Consider the following 19,963-nt stretch of genomic DNA (forward strand, 5'->3'; position numbering starts at 1 on the left):
CCCCAACAGGAAGAGATTTACAAGTGACACACTGGATGTGACGTGGAGCTCTGCCTGTGGCCCCTTGAATGATGACAGGGAGAAATTCAAGAGATCTTGATCGTATCGAAAAACAGTTACAGTCACTCTGGGAATGTGGATGATATGATTCACACAAGTGCTGTTTAATGAGCACTTACTAAGTGTCAGACCTTGCCCTAAGTGCTTTGCATGTGCAAACTCAATCCTCACAGTGGCCCTAAGCGATGGAGAAAATATTTTTACAATCTCTACCTGGGCAATCCGAGAAATTAGGCATCCTGTTTGTCAGCACATAGGTTGTCAGCGGAGGAGCTGGATTTTGAACCCAGTCACCGTGGCTCAAAGCCGGCATGAGCTTATGAGGAATTAGCCCTGCTTGTGCTTGCTGAGCTGAGCCGGGTTCTTTGTGAGTCCGCCTGGCCACCTGGCTTTTTCCAGTTCACAGCTAGTCATCTCCTTTCCCTTCTCTCCCTGCATCCAGATTCCTAAAAAAATGTGAAAAGAATTCTGCAGCACTCATTCATTCCTTCAACGGGTACTTATTAAGAGCCAAGTGTGTCTAGACATGGTGCAAGACACTTGCAATGTATCAGGAAGCAAAGGCAGATTTGGCCCTGTTCTTAGTGATCCTCCAGTCTAGCGCAGGACTGGACATCATTCGGATAACTAACCCCAACTGCAAAAACCTACACCATAGGGAAATAGAGGAACAAGAAAGCAAAGACCTCGGAGTGCACGCACCTTCCAACTCGGAGACTCACACCACACGCGCGCCAGTCTCGGACAAGGCCATCAGAGTGAAATGAGAATAAAAATTCCAGTGGTCAAATAACTTCCATTCCCCCCCCCCATAGTCTCTTGCTCTTTGAGCTTTGGTTACTCTGCCCCTTGCAGATGGATGCCTGCACTTCCCGAGGTGCCGCTGCCTGCTCAGGGCTCATGGTTGAGTTCTTCTCCAGCTCAGAAACTCCCCTCAAATTCAGGGAGCAGACTCAATAAAAGGGGGCGAGCCTCTTTTGTCGGGGAAGACTGCATCCCATAATGAGTTCCTATAAGGGAACAAAAGACTCGTCCTCTTGCTCCCATTGGGATGTCCCCCAAAGGCTCTGCAGCAAGCCACGGGACCACCTGAACTACCTCTGTGACTGCTCCTCCCTCCACCCTTCCTGCTCCTGTACCCACTTCCAGGTGTGGCTCCCAAGAGCTTTAGCCAATGAGCAACCTGCATGCACCTGCCCATCTTGAGTGGTTTGTTTTCTGGGGAAACTGACCTACAACCGTGGGGGCTGGAGCAGTCCTCACATGCAGACTCTAAAGGGGATTTGGGAGCTGAAGAGCCACCGTCCAACTGGCAGCGAGGACCCCAGCCAGTGTAATGGCCAGCGAGAGCCAACTGAGCCTGTCTCTTCCCCACTCCCTCCTCAGTGCCACCGCCGTGTTGTCAGCTTGGAATTGGCCCCAGTGGGGATATTTACACCACAGAAATTAGCATACGCTGCATATAAAGACTGGTTTCCCCCACCCAAGAGCCAGGTAACACTGGGAGGCATCCCACGGGTCCAGCTTCTGGTGGGAGGTGGCGTGCTGATGGCCCCAGACCCGCGAGCAGAGCCATTGCTACCACGCCCAACAGTGCTCAAGTGAGATGGGATCCCCGGCGGGGAGTGGGTGCCTTGGCCGTGACAACATCTCAAGTTCATCCTTTGCATGAACCGCGCTGCAGTGGGGAGGACAGTCCATATGGAGCCACTGATCATCCCCAGCAAGCGTCTCCAGGAAAAGAAATCAGTGGGAATCCTGGAAGATCAGCTCCCCAAAGGGGTGAACTTACTGCACGAAGCAAGCGGATGCCAGAGGCAAAGCTGGCGGAAGTGCTGTTGCCTCGTCTGAGTGCCCCTCCCAGACCCAAGCCGCTCAGGCTCTGTCCAGGGAGACTGCTACCTGCTCCCGGAGGAGTCCCTTCCAAGGACCTGCATGGGTACAGAGCGGTGACCCTCTGGGGCCAGTGGGGGGACATCTCTGAAGGGCAAGTCTAGCTACAGAGCGCCCTTGGGATAGACCAGGACCTCTCTGTGGCTGCAGGAGGGTTTAGCTTCTCCTTCTGCCCCACATTCCCACTCCCTCCCCGGGGGCTGAACCTGAGTACAGCCCAGTGAGCCCCCAGCACACAACCTCCACCTGAGACTTTGTTTCCCTGGGAACCCATCTCACAACCCGTCTTACACCCACATTGATGGGTTAATAAGTATCCAGATTTTTTCATTTTTCATTTTTCTCCTCTGTGGAAGAGCCATTTAAGACGCCTAGTGCACCATATGGCTGGAAAAGGAAGCCCACGGTTTACAATTAGGGGACGCTGGGCTACGTGCATTGAAGCAGGACTCTTTGCTACAGGACTTTAGAAAGCTTTACATTCTTGCTGTGCGGAGACACTTCCCTGGTATGCACAGGCCACGGATTGGATCCCCAGCACTGTCAAAGCAAAAAAAAAAAAACAACATCTTGCCCCGGGAATCTCTGAGTCAGGAATCCAGGTCGCAGCACATCTTTGACATGTGACCGCAGAACACGATTCTTCACGGTGCATTTTGCAGGATGGGCACCCTGCTCAACACACACAGGGAAACTTTGGGTAAGATGACCTGCCTTAAATCGTGAGCTCTCTCTGCTCGTGGAGGGGAAACAGAGGTCGCCATTGTTCAAATGCTATTTTTAAAAAATGATCAAAGAGTAATAATGGCCATTTATTATCAGTATTTTACCTCCTGACATTTGCTTGCTGGCTGAAGAGGATTAGGAATCTCTCACTGGTAAAGAAGGGATGTGCGGGCTGGGGATGTGGCTCAAGCGGTAGCGCGCTCGCCTGGCATGTGTGCGGCCTGGGTTCGATCCTCAGCACCACATACCAACAAAGATGTTGTGTCTGCCGAAAGCTAAAAAATAAATATTAATGTCCACAAAAAAAAAAAAAAGAAGAAGAAGGGATGTGAATGAATCAAAGTGTCTTTTTCTTTCCCCAATTTTGGATAATAGATCCCAAGGGGGAGAAAAAAAGGCACAGATCCTCTCCCAAGAGGAGAAACTGAAAGGTTCAGAGAGGCAAACTGATCAGCCTGAGGTCACGCAGCAGAGAAGAAACAGGGGTGAGTCTCCTTGTCTCCAAAGCTCATGCTCTTGGTTGACGTCTGTATTTTCAGATATTCTCATGGTAACAGGTATACAAACAAAAGCGGCCACTTTTTATTGATCTACTCTAAATCTCCACTCGTATCTGTTCCCCCAAATCCCAATGACAATGTGAGATAGATCTTGCCATCCCTCTGCCCTACACCCTTGATAAAAACAAACAAACAAACAAAAAACTCAGGTCTAGACAAGTGGATGGATTTGCCAGTACTGGTAGAGCTGGATTCAAACTCATAGCTGACTCCAAAGCCAACAGGTTTCCTACTACCCTGCGTGAACCCTCCAAGCCTGGGCATAAATCTGAGCACACCGCTTGTCATCTGGGAAGGCATTTCGGAAAACAAAGTTCTGTATGAACACTTATGCCACCAAAAGTTCAAGGGCTCAAGATATTTGCAAAGAAGGTTTTCTGGTCAAGTTATTGTTATGGTTTTTTAATGTGGGGACCCTCTGAGTCAGCCCTAGCCACAAGGAAAGGAATCAAATAGATATTTACTCTCAGTGGAGAGGGGCATTAGAAAAGGAGAGAAGAAAACTTTCCTCAAACTGTGGTTAACTAGAGGAATCAAAGATACACAAAGAAACCAGAAAAGGGAAGAAATGGAAAGAGCCTGTGGGTCGCATCCAGGATGATAAGAAATGTAATTAACTTGAGCCAAGTTTTCCTCTGGCAGGGCAGCCGTGTCCTACCCCCAGGTGCGTGGTTCTGCTTATTAGTTCTGGGCTGAGGACATGGGGCCGAATGGTGGTCCTGGTGGAACATACAGGGGACTCATTAATGGCCATTTGCTGGCTGCAGGGCGTGGGGAGATGTGACTTGGGTCCTTCTTTGAATGATTCAGAAAGTGCAGTTCGGAAGCCTTGGCAATGCCTGCATCCAAAGTATCGACCAGCACACAAATCCCTCATCTTCAAAAATTCTGGGGCTTAAAGACAAGGGCTCAAGTCTGGCAGAAGCAGCAATGGGAAGAATCAGGAGTGACTTTCTAGATGAAGTTCCAGGCTACAGGCTGTGGATATGGGAGTCTGGGGGTGTTGAACGATGAGATGCAGAAGATGTTCTCCATAGAGAGCAATCTGTGAATGTCTGAGGTCAACGATGATTTTTTCCCCCAACTATTTAAATTCGTGGACTATAATTCAGCCTCATCCATAAAGAGATTTGGGGGTTATCCCTTCCTTCTGCTGGTCTCGTAGACTTTAACCCTCAATTTGAGTTAATAGGATGCTGTTATAGATATCAAAGTTTCCTCTGGAGCCTTCTCATCTAGAGATGGCAAACAAATTAAATCCTATGTCACAATTCTGATTCCTGGTGGTAGCTGGCTTGGAGTGCTGGCCTGAGAAGATGTGGAGACCAAATCTGGGTGTGAAGGGAAAGAATGCTGTGATCCATTAGTCATGTCTGCCTGGAGCAGAGGAGAGAGGAGGGAAGGTAGAGGAGGGAAGGAACGTGAGCCACATATCTGTTATCCTGAATCCAGTTGTTTCAATACAGTGATGAGTTTCATCCTTCCTTGTTTCAAAAAATAGTCGGGAGAAGCTCACTCCATCTACCAGCCCATAAACAAACCACGGTCATTGCTCTCTTATGCCGCTGGCTCCCACTCAGCTCACCATGATGGCTCTGACATCTTAGCTTTGCAGGTTCTAGTCTGGCTGCTACCTCATAACAGTGGTTTGTGATTCGAATCTAAAAAATGTCCCCCGGAGAGCCCATGTGTTAGACAATGTAGCAGTGTCCAGCGTTATGAGCACTGTAACCTCATAAGTGGATTAATCCATTTGAGGAGTGAATGCTTTGAATAGACTTGAATGATTTGAATACAGTTACCACTGGGTGGTAGTTGTAGGTAGATGGGGGTGTGGCTGGGAAGGTGGGTCACTGGGGGCTTGCCTTTGGAGACTGTCCTGTCCCTGGCCCCCTCTCCTCTCTCTCTCTGTTCCTGGCTCTCATGAGTTAAGCAGCTTTCCTGCACCAGGCCCTTCCACCAGGATTTTCTGCTTCACTTCAGGCTCAAAGCAATGGAGTTGGCCAACCGTGGGCTGAACCTCTGAAAACGTGAGCCCCAAATAAACTTTTCCTCCTCGAAGTTGTTCTCGTCAGGTATTTTGGTCACAGCAACACAAGGCCGACTCACCCAATCCCTAAGAGAGAGACTCTGATGTATGCAGATTACCGTCTGATATTAGGTCAGGTCTTAGAGCCAGCTCAAACTCAGCGACACGACTGTGGTCGATTGAAAAATGGCCCCAAGTCTCCAACCTTTTGCAATGTGACTTGGAAGCTCTTCCCACTGCAAAGTGGAATCCATTCTTCCATCTTTAGTCTGGACGGTGCACCGAGCGGGACCCTGAGGACTCAGGGGACAGGTTGGTTCTGCTGTTGGGCGACATTCATAGCTCCTCCTTCTGACCACAGGCCAGTCACTCATACGTCAGAATGGACACTCCTGCTTGAAGGGCAGTGGAAAAGGCAGAGGTCCGCAGCCTCACCTGCAGGACTTGAAGCAATGGACCAGGTATCTCAGCGCCTCATCTTTTGATTTATCCTGCTCATGTGTGTGTGTGTGTGTGTGTGTGTGTGTCCACCAGCCCCCTTGCTCACTTTCCTGTTAACAGACAAGACTTCATCCTTATTTTTAACTAAATTCTCGGTATGCAGAAGAAAATAATTAATCCCATGAATACACACTTACTCAGGACCACGAGCAAGAGTGGACATGACCCAGTCGATGGGTGAGAACTTGTCACTGTAGCCCCTGGGCTCTGTCTTTTCCTCGGTTCCCACGTCCAATCCAATAGCCAGTCTGGTAGCTCTACCTCCAGAGAAATCCTGGCTCTGTCCTGTCCCCAATCCGCTGCCATGTCCCCGATCCGAGCCCGTGTCCCCTCTCCCCACAGACTTTCAGCTGGTCTCCGGGCAGTGGATAGAGTGTTCTTTAATACTTAGTCCATGTCTTCCTCTTGCTCAGAACCTTGTTGCTCATTGCTCCTGGACTAAAAACCAGACGTGTCGTGTCAGCTTGCAGGGCTGTGCCTGGCCCAGCCTTGCCCAGTGCTCCCACCTTGTCTCAGGCCTCTCTCCCACCTCACCCTGCGCCAGCCAGATGGGCCTGGCTTCTGTTACTTCCACGATCCAGCTTGTTCCCACGTTGGTACCCCCTTTCACCCGCTGTTCTCGGCCCACTACACCTTTGGGTGAATGATCCTCTCTCACTATTCAGGGCTCAGGCCCAGGGTCTTCTTTATAATCCTTTCTTCCCTGGCCCACTCTGGCTGAAGTAGCAGCTGTCACCTGTCACCACCCTGTCACCACGATTGATAGATCACCTGTTTTAATCCTTCCAGACCCCAGATCCTGGGGAGGGTTTTACCTGCTAACTGGTTCTGTGTCTTCACCCCATTATAAACCTCCTCCTCCTCCTCCTCTTCCATCATCATCATCTTGCTCAGGACAGGAATCTCGTCTGTCTCATTCATTGCTGAGTTTCCAGTACTTACAACAATGTCTGCTGGGCACCTGGCGGTACTTCACAGTCGATAAATATTTGTTGAAAAATGTGAATCAGCACAGAGGGCGAAGGAGACACCAAGAATGTCTCAGTCGTCATTCTCTCACGATCATGAAGGACCCAAGGCACTGACTTGTAAAGATTAAGATTTAGTTTGGCTCATGGTGTTGGAGGTTCTAGAACTTTCCTCAGGACTCTGGTGCAGCAGCACATCATGGCTGGGGTATGTGAGTATCTGGTAGAGCAAAGCTGCTCAGCTTATGAACCAGGAAGCAAAACAAAACAAAACAAAACAAAACAAACAAACAAACAAACAAAAACAGCAAGAGGAAGAGACTAGGGTCCCACAGTCCCTTTGAGGGCACACCCCCCAATAACCTAAATACCTCCCAATCCTCGCCCCTCCACCCGCTGAAGTTTTTCCACCACTGCCCAATAGCGCCACCTGGGGGAACTAGGAGGTCATGCATCCAACCCACAGCCAAGAAGCGCCTGAGTGGAATTAAAAAATGAATAGCTTCTTCCTTTTCCAAAAAAATACCACCTAATCGCCTTCCTTGGGCTGTCTACTAAATGCAGCTAGGAAGCCAAGTCTCAGGTCTCCAAAATACTTGCCTATCCTGCACCCTGCCGGGGTCTGCGCTGGGGAGGTCAGGGGGTGGAAAATTCACATGCCTGTGGCTAACTAGACTTTGCTATGGGTAAATCACGGCTCGGGTCCCACATTTTGCTTGTTTGGGGGCATGCAGAACGTGCAGCTTAGTGCCACCCCACATCTGGGAGGTGCAGGGACAGGCGAGGAGGGAAGCAGCTAGAGTTCCGTTCTTTTTAGCACCATGTTCAATTGGTCCTGGTGCAATTGAATTCTAAGGGGGCTGGAGTATTAAGTAAAAATCCAAAGACGGTCAGGGTGTTTGGCTCCAGGTGGGCTGGACTTTATTAGGAGGTAGCACAGATTTTAAAGAACAGGGAGTGAAAAAGGCAGCATCTTCTTTCCTAAAAATTCGCCTCATTGAACCCCGGGAGATGGGCCCACAGGCGGGGTGGGCAGGGAGTCCACCTCTCCATGAGGAGACTGTCCCCGGAAAGCAGGACCTTTCCTTCTGAACGGGAATCACTGCCCCCTTAAATGCAGGTGGACGGTGAACCTCACTATGTGCACATCCACAAGACTGGGGTCCTCATTAGAATAAGATCTATTCCATGCTTGTGTGACTAGATCCCAATGGACTCTACTGTCATGTATAACTAAAAAGAACCAATAAAAAATAATTTTAAAAAACCACTGCCTCATTAAATTTGGGTCTTTCTGTTTTAATATCATTTAAGATCTGTATGCACTTTTAAAAAAAGCATACTTTGTGTAGTTTTGTGTCTAAAATGCATTGCACCAGCAAAAAATATTAATTTTATTTTTTTTGTAATAGTTGGTCTCATATTAGGAGTTCTCTTTCAGTTAAAGAAATATATTTAGTCTTGGGAAAAAATGTGGGTGGGATCCAGGAGCATGGCCAGGTGGAACGTTTTATTGTCATTTCTTGGTTTCTTGGAGTTAGATTTCTCTCTCTGGCCCTTTCCTGGTTTCTCCTTCGAGTCCAGCCATTGGACGGGCTAAGCCTGAGGATGTTAAATTCTAGGTGGTCCAGAGCCATGGTAAGTGTGTCTGGCAGGAGTCAAAGACTCCGCTTGCCAACTGAAAGGTGGCGGAAATGCCAAGGTCTGAACAACCTTTGCATAGAGCCGCTCAGGTCTCCGGGGTTAGCGGGAAACTCAGTGGTGTGCTGGTGGATGGGCAACAACCAGCTCCTGGGGACCGGTTGTTGAGTCTGGATTTGCAGTGCTTGCTGATTTCCATTGCACAAATATTCCTGTGGGGATTGATTTCAAGCTCCAACGTGGCATCGGTGAGCCCAGAGCTGGGAGGAGACCTGCTGGGGTGCTCCTCTTGTAGGGTGTCCACTGCACACATTCTGCCGCCATCAGAAAGAAGCCTCAAGAACCTAGACCACAGTAAAGCCTACAGAATAGCCGGGAGGGGACGGTTCTCGTGTCTGTTATCTGTATTTCCTTGTAGAATTTATTTAATTACATATTGATATCATTTATTTTGTTGGGACCAGGGATGGAATCCAGGAGCCACATCCCCAGCCTTTTCCCACCAGGGAGGCTGGCTTTGAACTCGTCATCCTCCTGCCTCCGCTTCCTGAGCCGCAGGCGGGACCTGGAGATCTAGGGGCTATCAGCAGGCATGTCATTAGCAGTGGTGGCTGGAGTGGGCCATGACCCTCCCTTGTTGGGCTCTGGAGATTCTGATTCGCCTTCGTCGCTGGGTCTCTGGGCCGATGGCATTTGGCTGGTGAGAACCAAAGTGGTGATCCTACGGGGGTGTGGTCTGCAGGGTGGTCTCAGAGCTGACTGTTCTATTATTGGACCTCGGGGGCTGCTCTCACCGAAGGCCACAGAGCCTTCTCACAGTTCTGGAGGTTGGAAGTGCAAGATCAAGGGTTGGTCTCTCCCGAGGGCTCTCTTCTTGGCTGTGTCCTCCAACATGACCTTCTCCCTGCACACGTCTCGGATGTCTCCCAAGACACTAGTCAGACTGGATTAGGGCCCCACCCCTACGACCTCGTTTTACCTTAAACACCTCTCCCATGGCCCTAGCTCCAGCTAGAGTCACTTTGGGGGCAAGGACTTCAATATATGAAATTTTTTTCCAGGGCAAGCGGGTACAATTGAGTCCACAACAACTATTAGACACGTGAATCGTGGCTGGTCCAAATTAATACGTGCTCCCAAGTATGGAATACACCACGGGTTTTCTTTTCTTTGTTCTTTCCTTTTTATTTATTTATCTATTTTGGTACTGGAGATTGAACCCGGGGACGCTTAACCGCTGAGCCCCATCCCCAGCTCTTTATCATATTTTCTTTAGAGACAGGGTCTCTCTGAGTGGCTTAGGGGCTTTGCCGAGTTGCTGAGGCTGGCTTTGAACTCATGATCCTCCCGCCTCAGACTCCCGAGCCGCTGGGGTTACAGGCGTGCACCACAGCACCCTGCTACACCATGGGCTTTCTATCATTTCTTATTTTTCAAACATTTCATCCCTTTTTATCATGTACCAGAAACAGAATGAAAAAACATCTCATTCAATACCTTTTTATATTGATCACATGTTGAATCATAATATTTTGGACATTTCAGGTTAAATAAAATTTAGTATTAGAATTGCTTCCACCTGATTTTTTTTAAAAAACCCTTTTGAGTGTGACGGGTCAAAAACTCAAAATGACATACATGGCTCACACTCTGTTTCCACTGGACGGTGACTGTCCAGGGACATTTGAAGAGCTGAGAGAGCCTCCCTTCTTGCAGTCAGAGGGAATGTCACTTTCTGGGATCCTCTCTGTAACCCGATCCCCTGATCCCTTTCACCCCGTTCCTTCTCCCTGCCCCCACCCATGTCCCTTCTTGGGCTGAATCAGTTCCGCCACAGGAAGGTGGAGATGGAACTCGCAGATGATGGAGGTGATGGAGGGAAGGTCTCTCTGTGCTCCTCGCTCTGGTCCAGCTCGAGTGGGAGATAACTAGGAGGCGCTGACCTTCCCCGTGGCCTATGTCACCAGTCCTAGCGCACCTCACGGTGCTGAGTGCCAAGTCTCCAGCTCCTACTCTGCCTGGAATGGCTGGGCCAAAAGCCCCATTTGGTGATCCCACTTTGGAATGTTCCGGCTCTCAGGAAAGAGTGACACTCCCATCTTGCCACTTGGAGATGAATGACCTATTTTCCTGGATCTCTTTTGCTTACGCGGCCAGGGAGGGAAGGAATGAGGGGCGAGCTGGAGAAGGGAGCCTAGAGACACAGGAAGGGTCCCACTCGAGTCTCGCAACGACCTATTTTATTTTCATTTTGCAGACAGGGAAACGGGCAGGTGAGATAACTCCTCCAGTGTCACCAACTGGCAGGTGGCAGGGTCGGTGACGGATGCCGAGTCCATCTGACTCTCTGCTATTACCTGTTGCACCAAGGGAAGATTTCTGGAGCACGTGAGGACTCTCTTGAGCTGGATTCCCATCCGGATGGAGAGCAGAGGGGGCTCTGGGCAGGAGACTGACCAAGGGAGGCTGTAGAGGCACATCTAGTGCAGATGCTCCCTGAAGGGCACAGTGGGTCAGGGCTCCTGTCCTCTGCTGCTGACTGCTGACCCTCCTGTCAATCTTCTGCTGACCATTGAGGAATGAGGGGACACTGGGATCTGGCAAGGACTCACCGGCACCTCCCTCTGACAGCGGTCAGGCAGACATGAGTGGTGGGAACAGACCACGAGGTTTAGGGAATAATTCTATGAAATAGGCCCACGGTGCCGACCCCCCATGCTGACCCCTGTATTTCCAAGAAAGCAATTTTCCTGCAGCCCTGCCTGGCTTCCGTGAACGGGATACGTCCCACTCTTCGTCAAGCTACCTGTTATCTGCAGGAGACACCCAGGCCCCAAGTGACATCGATATTCGAAAAACCCAAGTTACCCCGAAGCGGGAGACCTTGGTGACCCTTTTCAAGACCAGATCCTGGAACTCGGGAAGGTAAGGATGATTTCTCCTACCCATAAACTCTGCGAGAGTGTATGGTGAGGGATCCGACGGGAACTGGTCACCGAGGGCCAAGGGGTCATGGTGGTGGGGACTTGAAAGTCTGATGTCATCCTGCTGTCAGTCAAAAGTCAAGAGGTGGACCTGGGCGGGACTCTCTGGAAACTGATCCCCAATAAAACTAGGGTGTAGGAGGGGCACGTTGTCCCTCTGCTGCCTGAGAGGACCCACTCTCTCCCCTGAGTGTCCCCTTTCCCTTTTGCTGTCCCTTCAATAAACTCGTGCCTGTCACTCTGAGCGACGTGTCTGAAGTCTTTCTGACTTGATCACAAGAGTCGGGGATAGAACGTGGGCGTCTTCATCCTGCCTCAGTTTCTTGGATGACCCCCTCCCCCTGTAACACTGTGAGGTCCCCTCCCACATTGCAGGACGTTTCTCTCTTCTCGTTTAAATAAATCCTACTGGGTTCACTCTCCCCTTTCGTTCTTGTCTGTGAATTTTAATCTTCAAATCCGTGAGACAAGAACCTGAAAGGAAATTGGCAAGGCCTGAAGCCTGCACGCACCCCCACCTGCCAGCAGAAGCAGGGAACCTAGTGTCACCTCAAAACTCAGGTTTCCCCTCCCCCACAGCAGGCTCCTCCTGACAGGCGGTCTGGGGGTCTTTCCCTACAGACTCACTCACCGGCTTCGCATGAGGTCCTTTTTGATGTTTATTATTTCCTTGTTCATGTACTTGATGTTCTTCATTGATTTGCCCGGAACCTGATGGGACAATAAGAAGTGAGAGAAAAGGGGGTGTTAATACACCTGATCCAAATGCAGCCGGGGACAGAGGCACAGCTGTTCCCCTGAGCTGTCTGTGTTCGTCAGCTCTCCTTTACTATAACAAACACTCTGAGATGATCAAACTAGAAAGAGAAAAGGTTTACTTTGGCTCATGGTCTTGGAGGTTCAGGTCCCAGATGGGTTGACCCCTCTGCTTTGGGCCTGCAGTGAGAAAGCTCCTCATAAAGGGTGCACACGGTAGAGCAAATCTGCTCACCTCATTGCAGGAAGCAAAAAACAGAGAAGGGAAAGAGCAGGACGCCCACAATTCCCATTGAAGCCACGCCCCCAATGACCTAAAGACCTCTCACCAGGCTCCACCTCCTAAAGGCTCCACTCTCCCCAATACTGTCACCTGAGGACCAAGCCTTTAGCACACAAGTCTTCATCAGCCTTTGGGGAATGTTCCAGATCCAAACCACAGCAATGCCTGGCCAGACTGGATGGGTGCTGGGCAGCACAAAGTCTGTCTCTATGCAAAGAGGCTCCTTGAGGCACAGTGGACATAGAAAAGGCTTTGGACACAGTGGACCTAAGCTCTGATTTTGATTTTGCCCACTGACCAGTTATGTGAACTTGGGACAGATTGCTCAACCTCTGGGGACCTCGTTTTCTTCAGTAGAATGGGGGGGGAATAATTTCTACCTCGTAGTAAGGATTCAATAAAATGCAAAATTCTGGACTCAACATAGCAAGTATTTGATAGTAAATGGAACTGACTTACCAGCCTTACACTTAGGGAAAAGCAAAGAATTGAACATTGAAAATAATTGTTGGTGTCGACTGGCAGCTAATTTAAAGAGATGAATCTGGTCGTTGAAAAGATGACAATGTACCTTCCCCCCTCTCTTTCCCCCATAGCAGGATTTTACGAGTGAATTATCCACACATTGTTCAAGGACTTTTCTTTCCCTTTTCTCTATTCATTTGTCATAACTAAACATGGAGGAAACCTCACAATACAAAACTTTATCAATCCTAAGTTGATACCAGGTCGACAAAAAGAAATTAAAATTAACTATATTTTAATAAAATAATCACTCTTCTCAGATACCAAGTTAGAGAAACATGAACCAGAATATTATCTGGTTTATCATGCCTTGAAATTAATTCCTACACATTATTTTAAATAAAAATAAATACTAAGAAATTATGGGAAAATAGGGACTCAAATAAATCCAGTGGGGAATTGAATAAGTTGGGATAACTTTTTGGGAGGCCCATTCACCTGTGCATACCAAATTATTCAGAAGTGAGCATGCCCTTAGATCTAACGTTCCCTGTCAAATGTCCTAAGAGGATATTCCTGAATGGGCACCAAGGTTCATCAACAAAATTGTTCATCATAATGCTGCTTGTAATAGCAAACTCTTGGAAACCACTTACACTGCAGAAGTAGACAGAAGACAGATCAGATAGTTATGGTGCATCTGAACAACAGAATACATGCAGCAATTAAATGTAACGGTAACGCAACCATCGAGTGATGTTCGGGTTCTTGGAGTGAGAAGACCTGCTACCAAGTAATAGGTATAGCATGGATCTGTTTTTCGTTTTTTTGAAAAAATGATCTACATGGATATACATATACCAAAGATGTGAAAGGACACAGCCCACCCAAGGCGGCTCAGAGAAAGGGTGCAGAATCTATGGAATTTCCCCAGAGTATCTGCAACTGCAGCTACTACTTGTCTACTTCAGAAAAGTACATATGCTTCCTGACTTAATGATGGTTCAACTTAAGATTTCTCAACTTAAGCACGGTGCCAAAGAGTAATCCAGATAATTATTCTTGTTTCTTTCTTTCTTTCTTTTTTCAACTTTCAGTACAACAGCCCATAAATGACATGACTTGGTCAACATTGTACTGTAAGGTAGTCTTTGTGCTAAATGATTTCACCCAATCAAAGGCCAACGTAAGCATCCTGAGCGTGTTTAAGGTAGGCTACTAAGATGTTTGGCAGGTGAGGTGCCTTAAATGTGCTTTTGATTGATGAGAGGTCAATGTATGATGAGTTTATCGGGATGTGACCCTGTGGTAAGTTGAGGAGCATCTGTATTTCGAAGCCCCAATGTATGTGGGATAGCCTCACATAAGCTCAATTAAATAATGAAACCATGAAATCATTTACAAAATTCAGCTCTTCAGCTGTTATTAGCAACGGATTGCAGGTAATGCAACTTGTCCATCCTAACACTCCAGAAAGTTCCAACCCCTTGGGCTGCAAGTGGACAGTGTTCATCCTGAGGGACAGGTGAGTAGAGTATCTGCAGAACTTCCTCAAACTTTCACGTGAAGGACATTCGCTGTTTTCAGACACTCAGAATCCCTTCTGCTCCATCTTGATACCCGTCTCCTGCCCAAGCTTTTTGCCCCCCTCGACTTGGCACTTGCATCTTAGAGAGTCACTGATGGCACCAGCAGCAGGGTTGGCCCTGAATGACTGAAGCCAGATAGCAATACAATGTCCTTCAGCAGTGACTGGTTCAGGACTGGTCATGTGACCCAGTTTGAGCAAAGGAGATGCCAGCAGAGATTTCCCAGGGACTCCCTGGAACCACAATTCCTAGATCTTCCAGGAACCACAGGCAGAGATGTTCTCTTTCCTCACTTGACTATGAATGGGAAAGCAGACATGCCTTGGTAGTTACTGGCAGCTCTTTTGTGCCCATGAGGAGAGCCAACCACAGGCTAAGAAGATGAGGTGAAAGACACAGAAGAGAGTCATTCCCATTGGCTTGTTCAAATAATAAAGCTTCACTAGAACCTTGACTTTTCCTGAATGCTTCTTTTATTATTATTTACAATCGGTGTGAATTGGGTCATCTGTTACCTAAAACTGCAAGATTTCTATCTGAAATGTGTCCCTCCCTCCTTGGGAGTGCCAAGACAGGTGGAGACCACGAACTATATTAAGGAGTCCTTCTTCACCTCCCTCCACCCCTGAGGAGAGATCAGAATCAGATGATCCTTGTTCTAGAACATTCCACCGTGAAAGCCATGGCATCGGCCATATGGAGACCAAAACATTTGGAACGGAGGTAGCCTTCCCTTGTAATCCTTCTTCCCTGCAGGACTAAAGTTAAAAGAGGCTGTGGACTAATCACACAGACCAACGTTCACTGTAAAGCAGTGTGCTGTGCTGCGCTGGCCGCAGCCTCTTCTTTGCGTCATTTTCTCTTGTGTTTGGTTGATGGTTTTGTCCACAGCCTTAAGAACAACAGGCTATCTCTCTCTGTCACACACACACACACACACAGCCTGGGTGTGTGGCACACTCTACCATCTCCATTAGGGTCAGGGAACCCTCTGGTGTTTGCACAACACCCCAATCACCCCATCCCCCTGCATGTCTGCAAACGTGGCCCCACCATTAAGCCATGCATGACCGGACACGCCCCCGGTGCCCCAATAATTCTACTTCTATCCAAGGAAATCACGTCGCCAGGATCAGGAGATCCTCCGGAGGCTGCCCACCACAGCAGTGTAAATCACGGAGAGAAGACACCTGGACGCCCAGCCACGGGCGCTGGGGCCAGGGGCGGGGGATAAATCATGGTCCGTCCCCACCACGGCCCCGGGAGCATCTGAGCTCGGCTGTTACGGCTTGGCATGGCTGTCCCTGTTTATTTATCGATGTGGAAAGACAGCAAAGGCATAAAACCTCAAGTGAAGATACATATGCTCTCCAGGGTCGAGGAATTACATCATGGAGAGCCCTGAGATCTATATTCCTGAGACCTCTGGGAACGCCTGGGAACTTCTGCCATCTCCGACAAAGGGGGCTCCACCACGGTGAGTGGGGGCACAGCGTGCAGGCAGCCATGGAATGAGCAGGAAGGGAGCACCACGCCTCATTAACAGGGATGCCACCATCATGGGAGTTATAAGTCATCAAATAATTATTTTTGGTTATTCTTTTCTTAATCTTTCTACAATTTACATATATTAATTCTAATAAGATAATAGTGGTTTTTTTTTTTTTTGGTGTGTGTTTGTACAGCAATTTTGACTCATTCTCTCAACGCAGGCAAAATAGAAGTGTTTAATGCGGATTTAAATGGAGTCTAAGAATCCGGGATTGAGACCTCAGTTAGTGGGTTTTTTAACACATGGGATGGGGCAGGGTCTGGGCAGGGAGTGGACGCTCAGGCCGGGCAGCCTAATAGAGGGGATTTAATACCAGGGAGCAGTTACCAAGGCGTTGGAAGAGCTGGACAGCTGGGACCACCTTCAGGGCTGGAGGGACTCCGGGGTCGGGTTCCCTGGTGCAGGCTGGGCGGGCTCACAGGGGGACAGGGAGTTCAGCCGGATTTCCCGTTGCTCTGCAGCTGAACAGGAGAGCGCTAGAGATGTACCAGCTTCCTTTTCCTCCCACTCCCAATTTCCTGCTGGTCCCTCCTAGTGCCTGAACTTACTTGGAAGCCTCTGACAAGGTCACCCGGGGAACGGGCAGTTTGCAAGGACCCCAGTCCTCTGTGGGTGCAGGAAATGGAAACGAGAACCTACAAGCCAACAGAGAGGGGGGCCTCAGCCCCAGGCCACTTTGGGGCTATCAAACTGGTTCTTCCTTTCATTTGGTGAAGTCCCCCCTTCACCGATGGTAACTGGATGCTCCCAATCTTTTGATCCAGAGCCTGAGGTTCCACCGTTGATGTGCACATTCAGAGTTGTGATTATTCTGTCTCTCAAAATCATGATCAAAAACCCTGGTGTGAGTTGACTTTTCATTACTAGAACATATTATACCTGAGATAATCAAATTATAAAGATAAAAGGTTTGTCTCCTCTTAGACTCAAGACACTTCAGTCGATGACCCACTGGCCCATTGGATCTGGACCTGTGGTGAGGTGACACTTGATGGTGGAGGTGGTGGCAGGCGCTCAACTTGTTGGCAGAAAAGTGGAAGAGAGTTGGAGGAAGAGGGCAGGTTCTCGGAAGGAATCCCCTTTGGGGGTGCTCCCCTGCTGACCTGGAGACCTGCCCCTAGATCCGGCTCTGAAAACGTCCACCAACTCCCAACAGCACCAAGAACCCGGGGACCAAGACTTTGGGAAACATTCCAGATCCAAGCTGTAGCCCCCAGGTTTGTGGTACCCTGACCCTCTGACCCCTCCCTGTTTCTTTCTCTAGAAAGGACTCTGTGTCCCAGGTCTCTGTAGGCCACCTCCTCTTCCACCAAAACCTACCTGCCCTGGGTCCTCCCCACTCTCTGGGTCCTTACACCTCTGAACGACATCGACTAACATGTGCCCGTGCCCAGCAACACCCACAAAAAGACACCACGGATCCATGTTGTGGAAAACCGGAAAATTATGCAAAAAAACAAAACAAACAACCAATCAGGAGAAGATAAAGCTCAGGCATAACCCCATTCGTCACCCTCTGGGCAGATAGCCTCTGACGCTCTGTCACAACCCCAGCCTGGGTGCACAAAGGCCATCTAGGAAACAGAGCCAGTACTGAAGCCCTGACATCGTTCACCTCTGGACCACGTCCTGTCCCAAGTGCACTCTTCCATGAAGTCCCCGATTCCTTCAGTCCTCGTCACACCAGGGCTCCCGTTTCACGGGGGAGCAAGTGGAGGCTCAGGAAGGTGACAGTGACGTGCTATGGAGGGGCCAAGTCTACGCTAGATCAAGTTCAAGAGCATCACAGCGTGTGCTCTTCACAGCTGCCCTGTTCTGCTCCCCCACCTCTGCCCTGTTTTTTCTGGATTGGGGATTCAACCCCTGGGGATGCTTAACCACTGAGCCATACCCCCAGCCCTTTTTATTTATTTATTTTTTATTTGGAGACAGAGTCTTGCTAATGGCTTAGTTCCTCCCTAAATTGCTGAGGCTGGCCTTGAGTTTGCCATCCTCCTGACTCAGCCTCCCGAGTCGCTGGGATGACAGGCGTGCGCCACTGCTCCTGGTCTTCTGCCCTGTTTTGCGTCGTGGGCTCTCACTAACTAAGGGACAGCAGTCGCTGGCTGTTGATTGACAGATGCTACCAAGTTCATCTACGGAATTTTGTGAGATTTCCTCATCAGGAATTTTACACGGCAGGAAATCAGAATGCTTTATTGAAGGTCACAGCCGGAAAGCCGGGCCTTCTAAATATCTGTTCTTCGTGTTTTATGAATGTGTGTTCAGGACTCATCTTTGCGATTCCCTAAAATGCAATCAGATTCTGAGCCTCCGATGAAGAAGGAAACGAATTCCTGTCATATTTGATGTGCCCAGGCTGATGCAGCTAGCAGAGGTCAGAGCAGGGAGCCTGGAGACAGAGGGGAGGGACAGGGACACCTTAGCCACCTCCAGACTCCCCGTGGAGCCTGTGGAGAGTGGACCAGGGGCCTCGGGGCCAGAACACACAGGCGCCTCCTTGGTGTGCACACTGGGATTTAAGCTCTTAGGGTTTTGAGGAGGCGAGTTGGTACCTTATTCTACTCCTTGGTCCTAAGGATTTAAGGTGGGTACCTAGCTCCGCAGGGATACCCGGGACTAGTGACTTCATCCACATCAAACCTTCAAACGGAAACATAAACTGTTCTGTCGAGCTCTTCTAAAGGATCTATTCACCCCAGGCGGGATGTGTCCGTATCTTGATTCACCCTCCCTCCCGCCACCCATCTTGTGGACCCAGGAAAAAGGACGTTGTGGGGAGGATTGGGAAAGACAGGGAGGGGTGGGCAGGGGGCTGTGGCCAGGGAGATGAGCCAGTCCTCGGCTGAGAATTTAGGGGGGACTGAGCAGCAGGGGCCCTGTGGGGGGCCGAAGGGGGTGGACAACAGGAGCCAGGGTCCCTGGACAGAAAGCTTCTGACGTCCAGCTCCTGGTGTGGGGCCTGGCTCTGAGCATGCTCTGTTGTTGCTGAGCGGGTGGGGGAGGGGGGTGGATTGCCATCTCCAGGCTTAACCCTGCAGGTCAGTTAGCAACGACACAGGGACCAGGTGCCTCTGTGATGGCGGGGTCTGAATCCCCTGGCTGTGCCCTGCACCCCCATCACGGGCCACACAGGTACCACGTGGCCCTGGAGCCAGGCCCCGGGTGGGTAGTTATTTCTCCCTGGTGTGTGTGTGTGTGGACGAAGCTCTGTGTGTCCCTGGAGAGGTGTCCTGGTCACATCCCTGCACTCAGTCCCGGAGCTGATCCTCGGAGGCACCTTAGGCCTCTTTGGCCAGGAGGGAAACCCAGGAGCCGAGAGGTGGAGTCCCTGTCGCGGGTCACAGGGACGGGAAGCAAAGCTCAGCGTCCTGATCCCCCTGTGCCCCTGCCCTGTGCTCATCTCATCCAGGAGTCGGCCCTCGGTGGCCTCGATGGCTTCTGTCACCTGATGTTTCCCTGGAGCGCAGCCACGGCCTGCCTGGGCTGTGTCCCCGCCCAGCCTCCTGCTATGACTACGCTAGAGGCCCCGCGGCCTGCAGAGCGCTCACCCCTGGTCCTTCGCGGGAGAGGTCTGCCGGGAGGTTATGTGTCAATCAAAAGTAAAATAAAACTTAAAAGCTTTTCTGACCCCTGTCCTGTCGACTTTATTTCCTACGTTCCCTCCATCCCTCCAGTGACATTGCCACATTGCTGCCATTGACCCCACCTGGAGAGCAGACACAATCTGCCAATGGCTGTCCCTGCCCCCCCCCCAGCTCTTGTTCCCTTGGGCCATTGTCCACACAGGTAATCCTTCTCAAATGCACACCTGGTCCCATTACCTTGCCCAGCACACTTTAAAAACGGTCCTTATTGTTTTAAAAGTCCCAAATCCTAGGAACTACACAGCTCTGTGACCTGCCTCCTGCCTTCAGTGCTCTGCTCCCAGGTCCTGACTGCTACAGTCTTGTAAG

At 49.8% G+C, this 19,963-nt stretch overlaps 1 protein-coding gene across 1 annotated transcript in view; it reads right to left on the reverse strand.

The window, feature by feature from the left end:
- Window positions 1-19,963, reverse strand: part of Ccdc60 (coiled-coil domain containing 60) — a 135,919-nt gene that overhangs the window by 65,132 nt on the left and 50,824 nt on the right. Inside the window, exon 2 of the mRNA XM_078039040.1 lies at window positions 11,994-12,073. Coding sequence (XP_077895166.1) covers window positions 11,994-12,073 — 80 coding nt within the window. The remainder of the gene's footprint in view (window positions 1-11,993; window positions 12,074-19,963) is intronic.

Source organism: Ictidomys tridecemlineatus, chromosome 2 (genome assembly GCF_052094955.1).
Source record: "Ictidomys tridecemlineatus isolate mIctTri1 chromosome 2, mIctTri1.hap1, whole genome shotgun sequence".
Lineage (NCBI taxonomy): Eukaryota > Metazoa > Chordata > Mammalia > Rodentia > Sciuridae > Ictidomys > Ictidomys tridecemlineatus.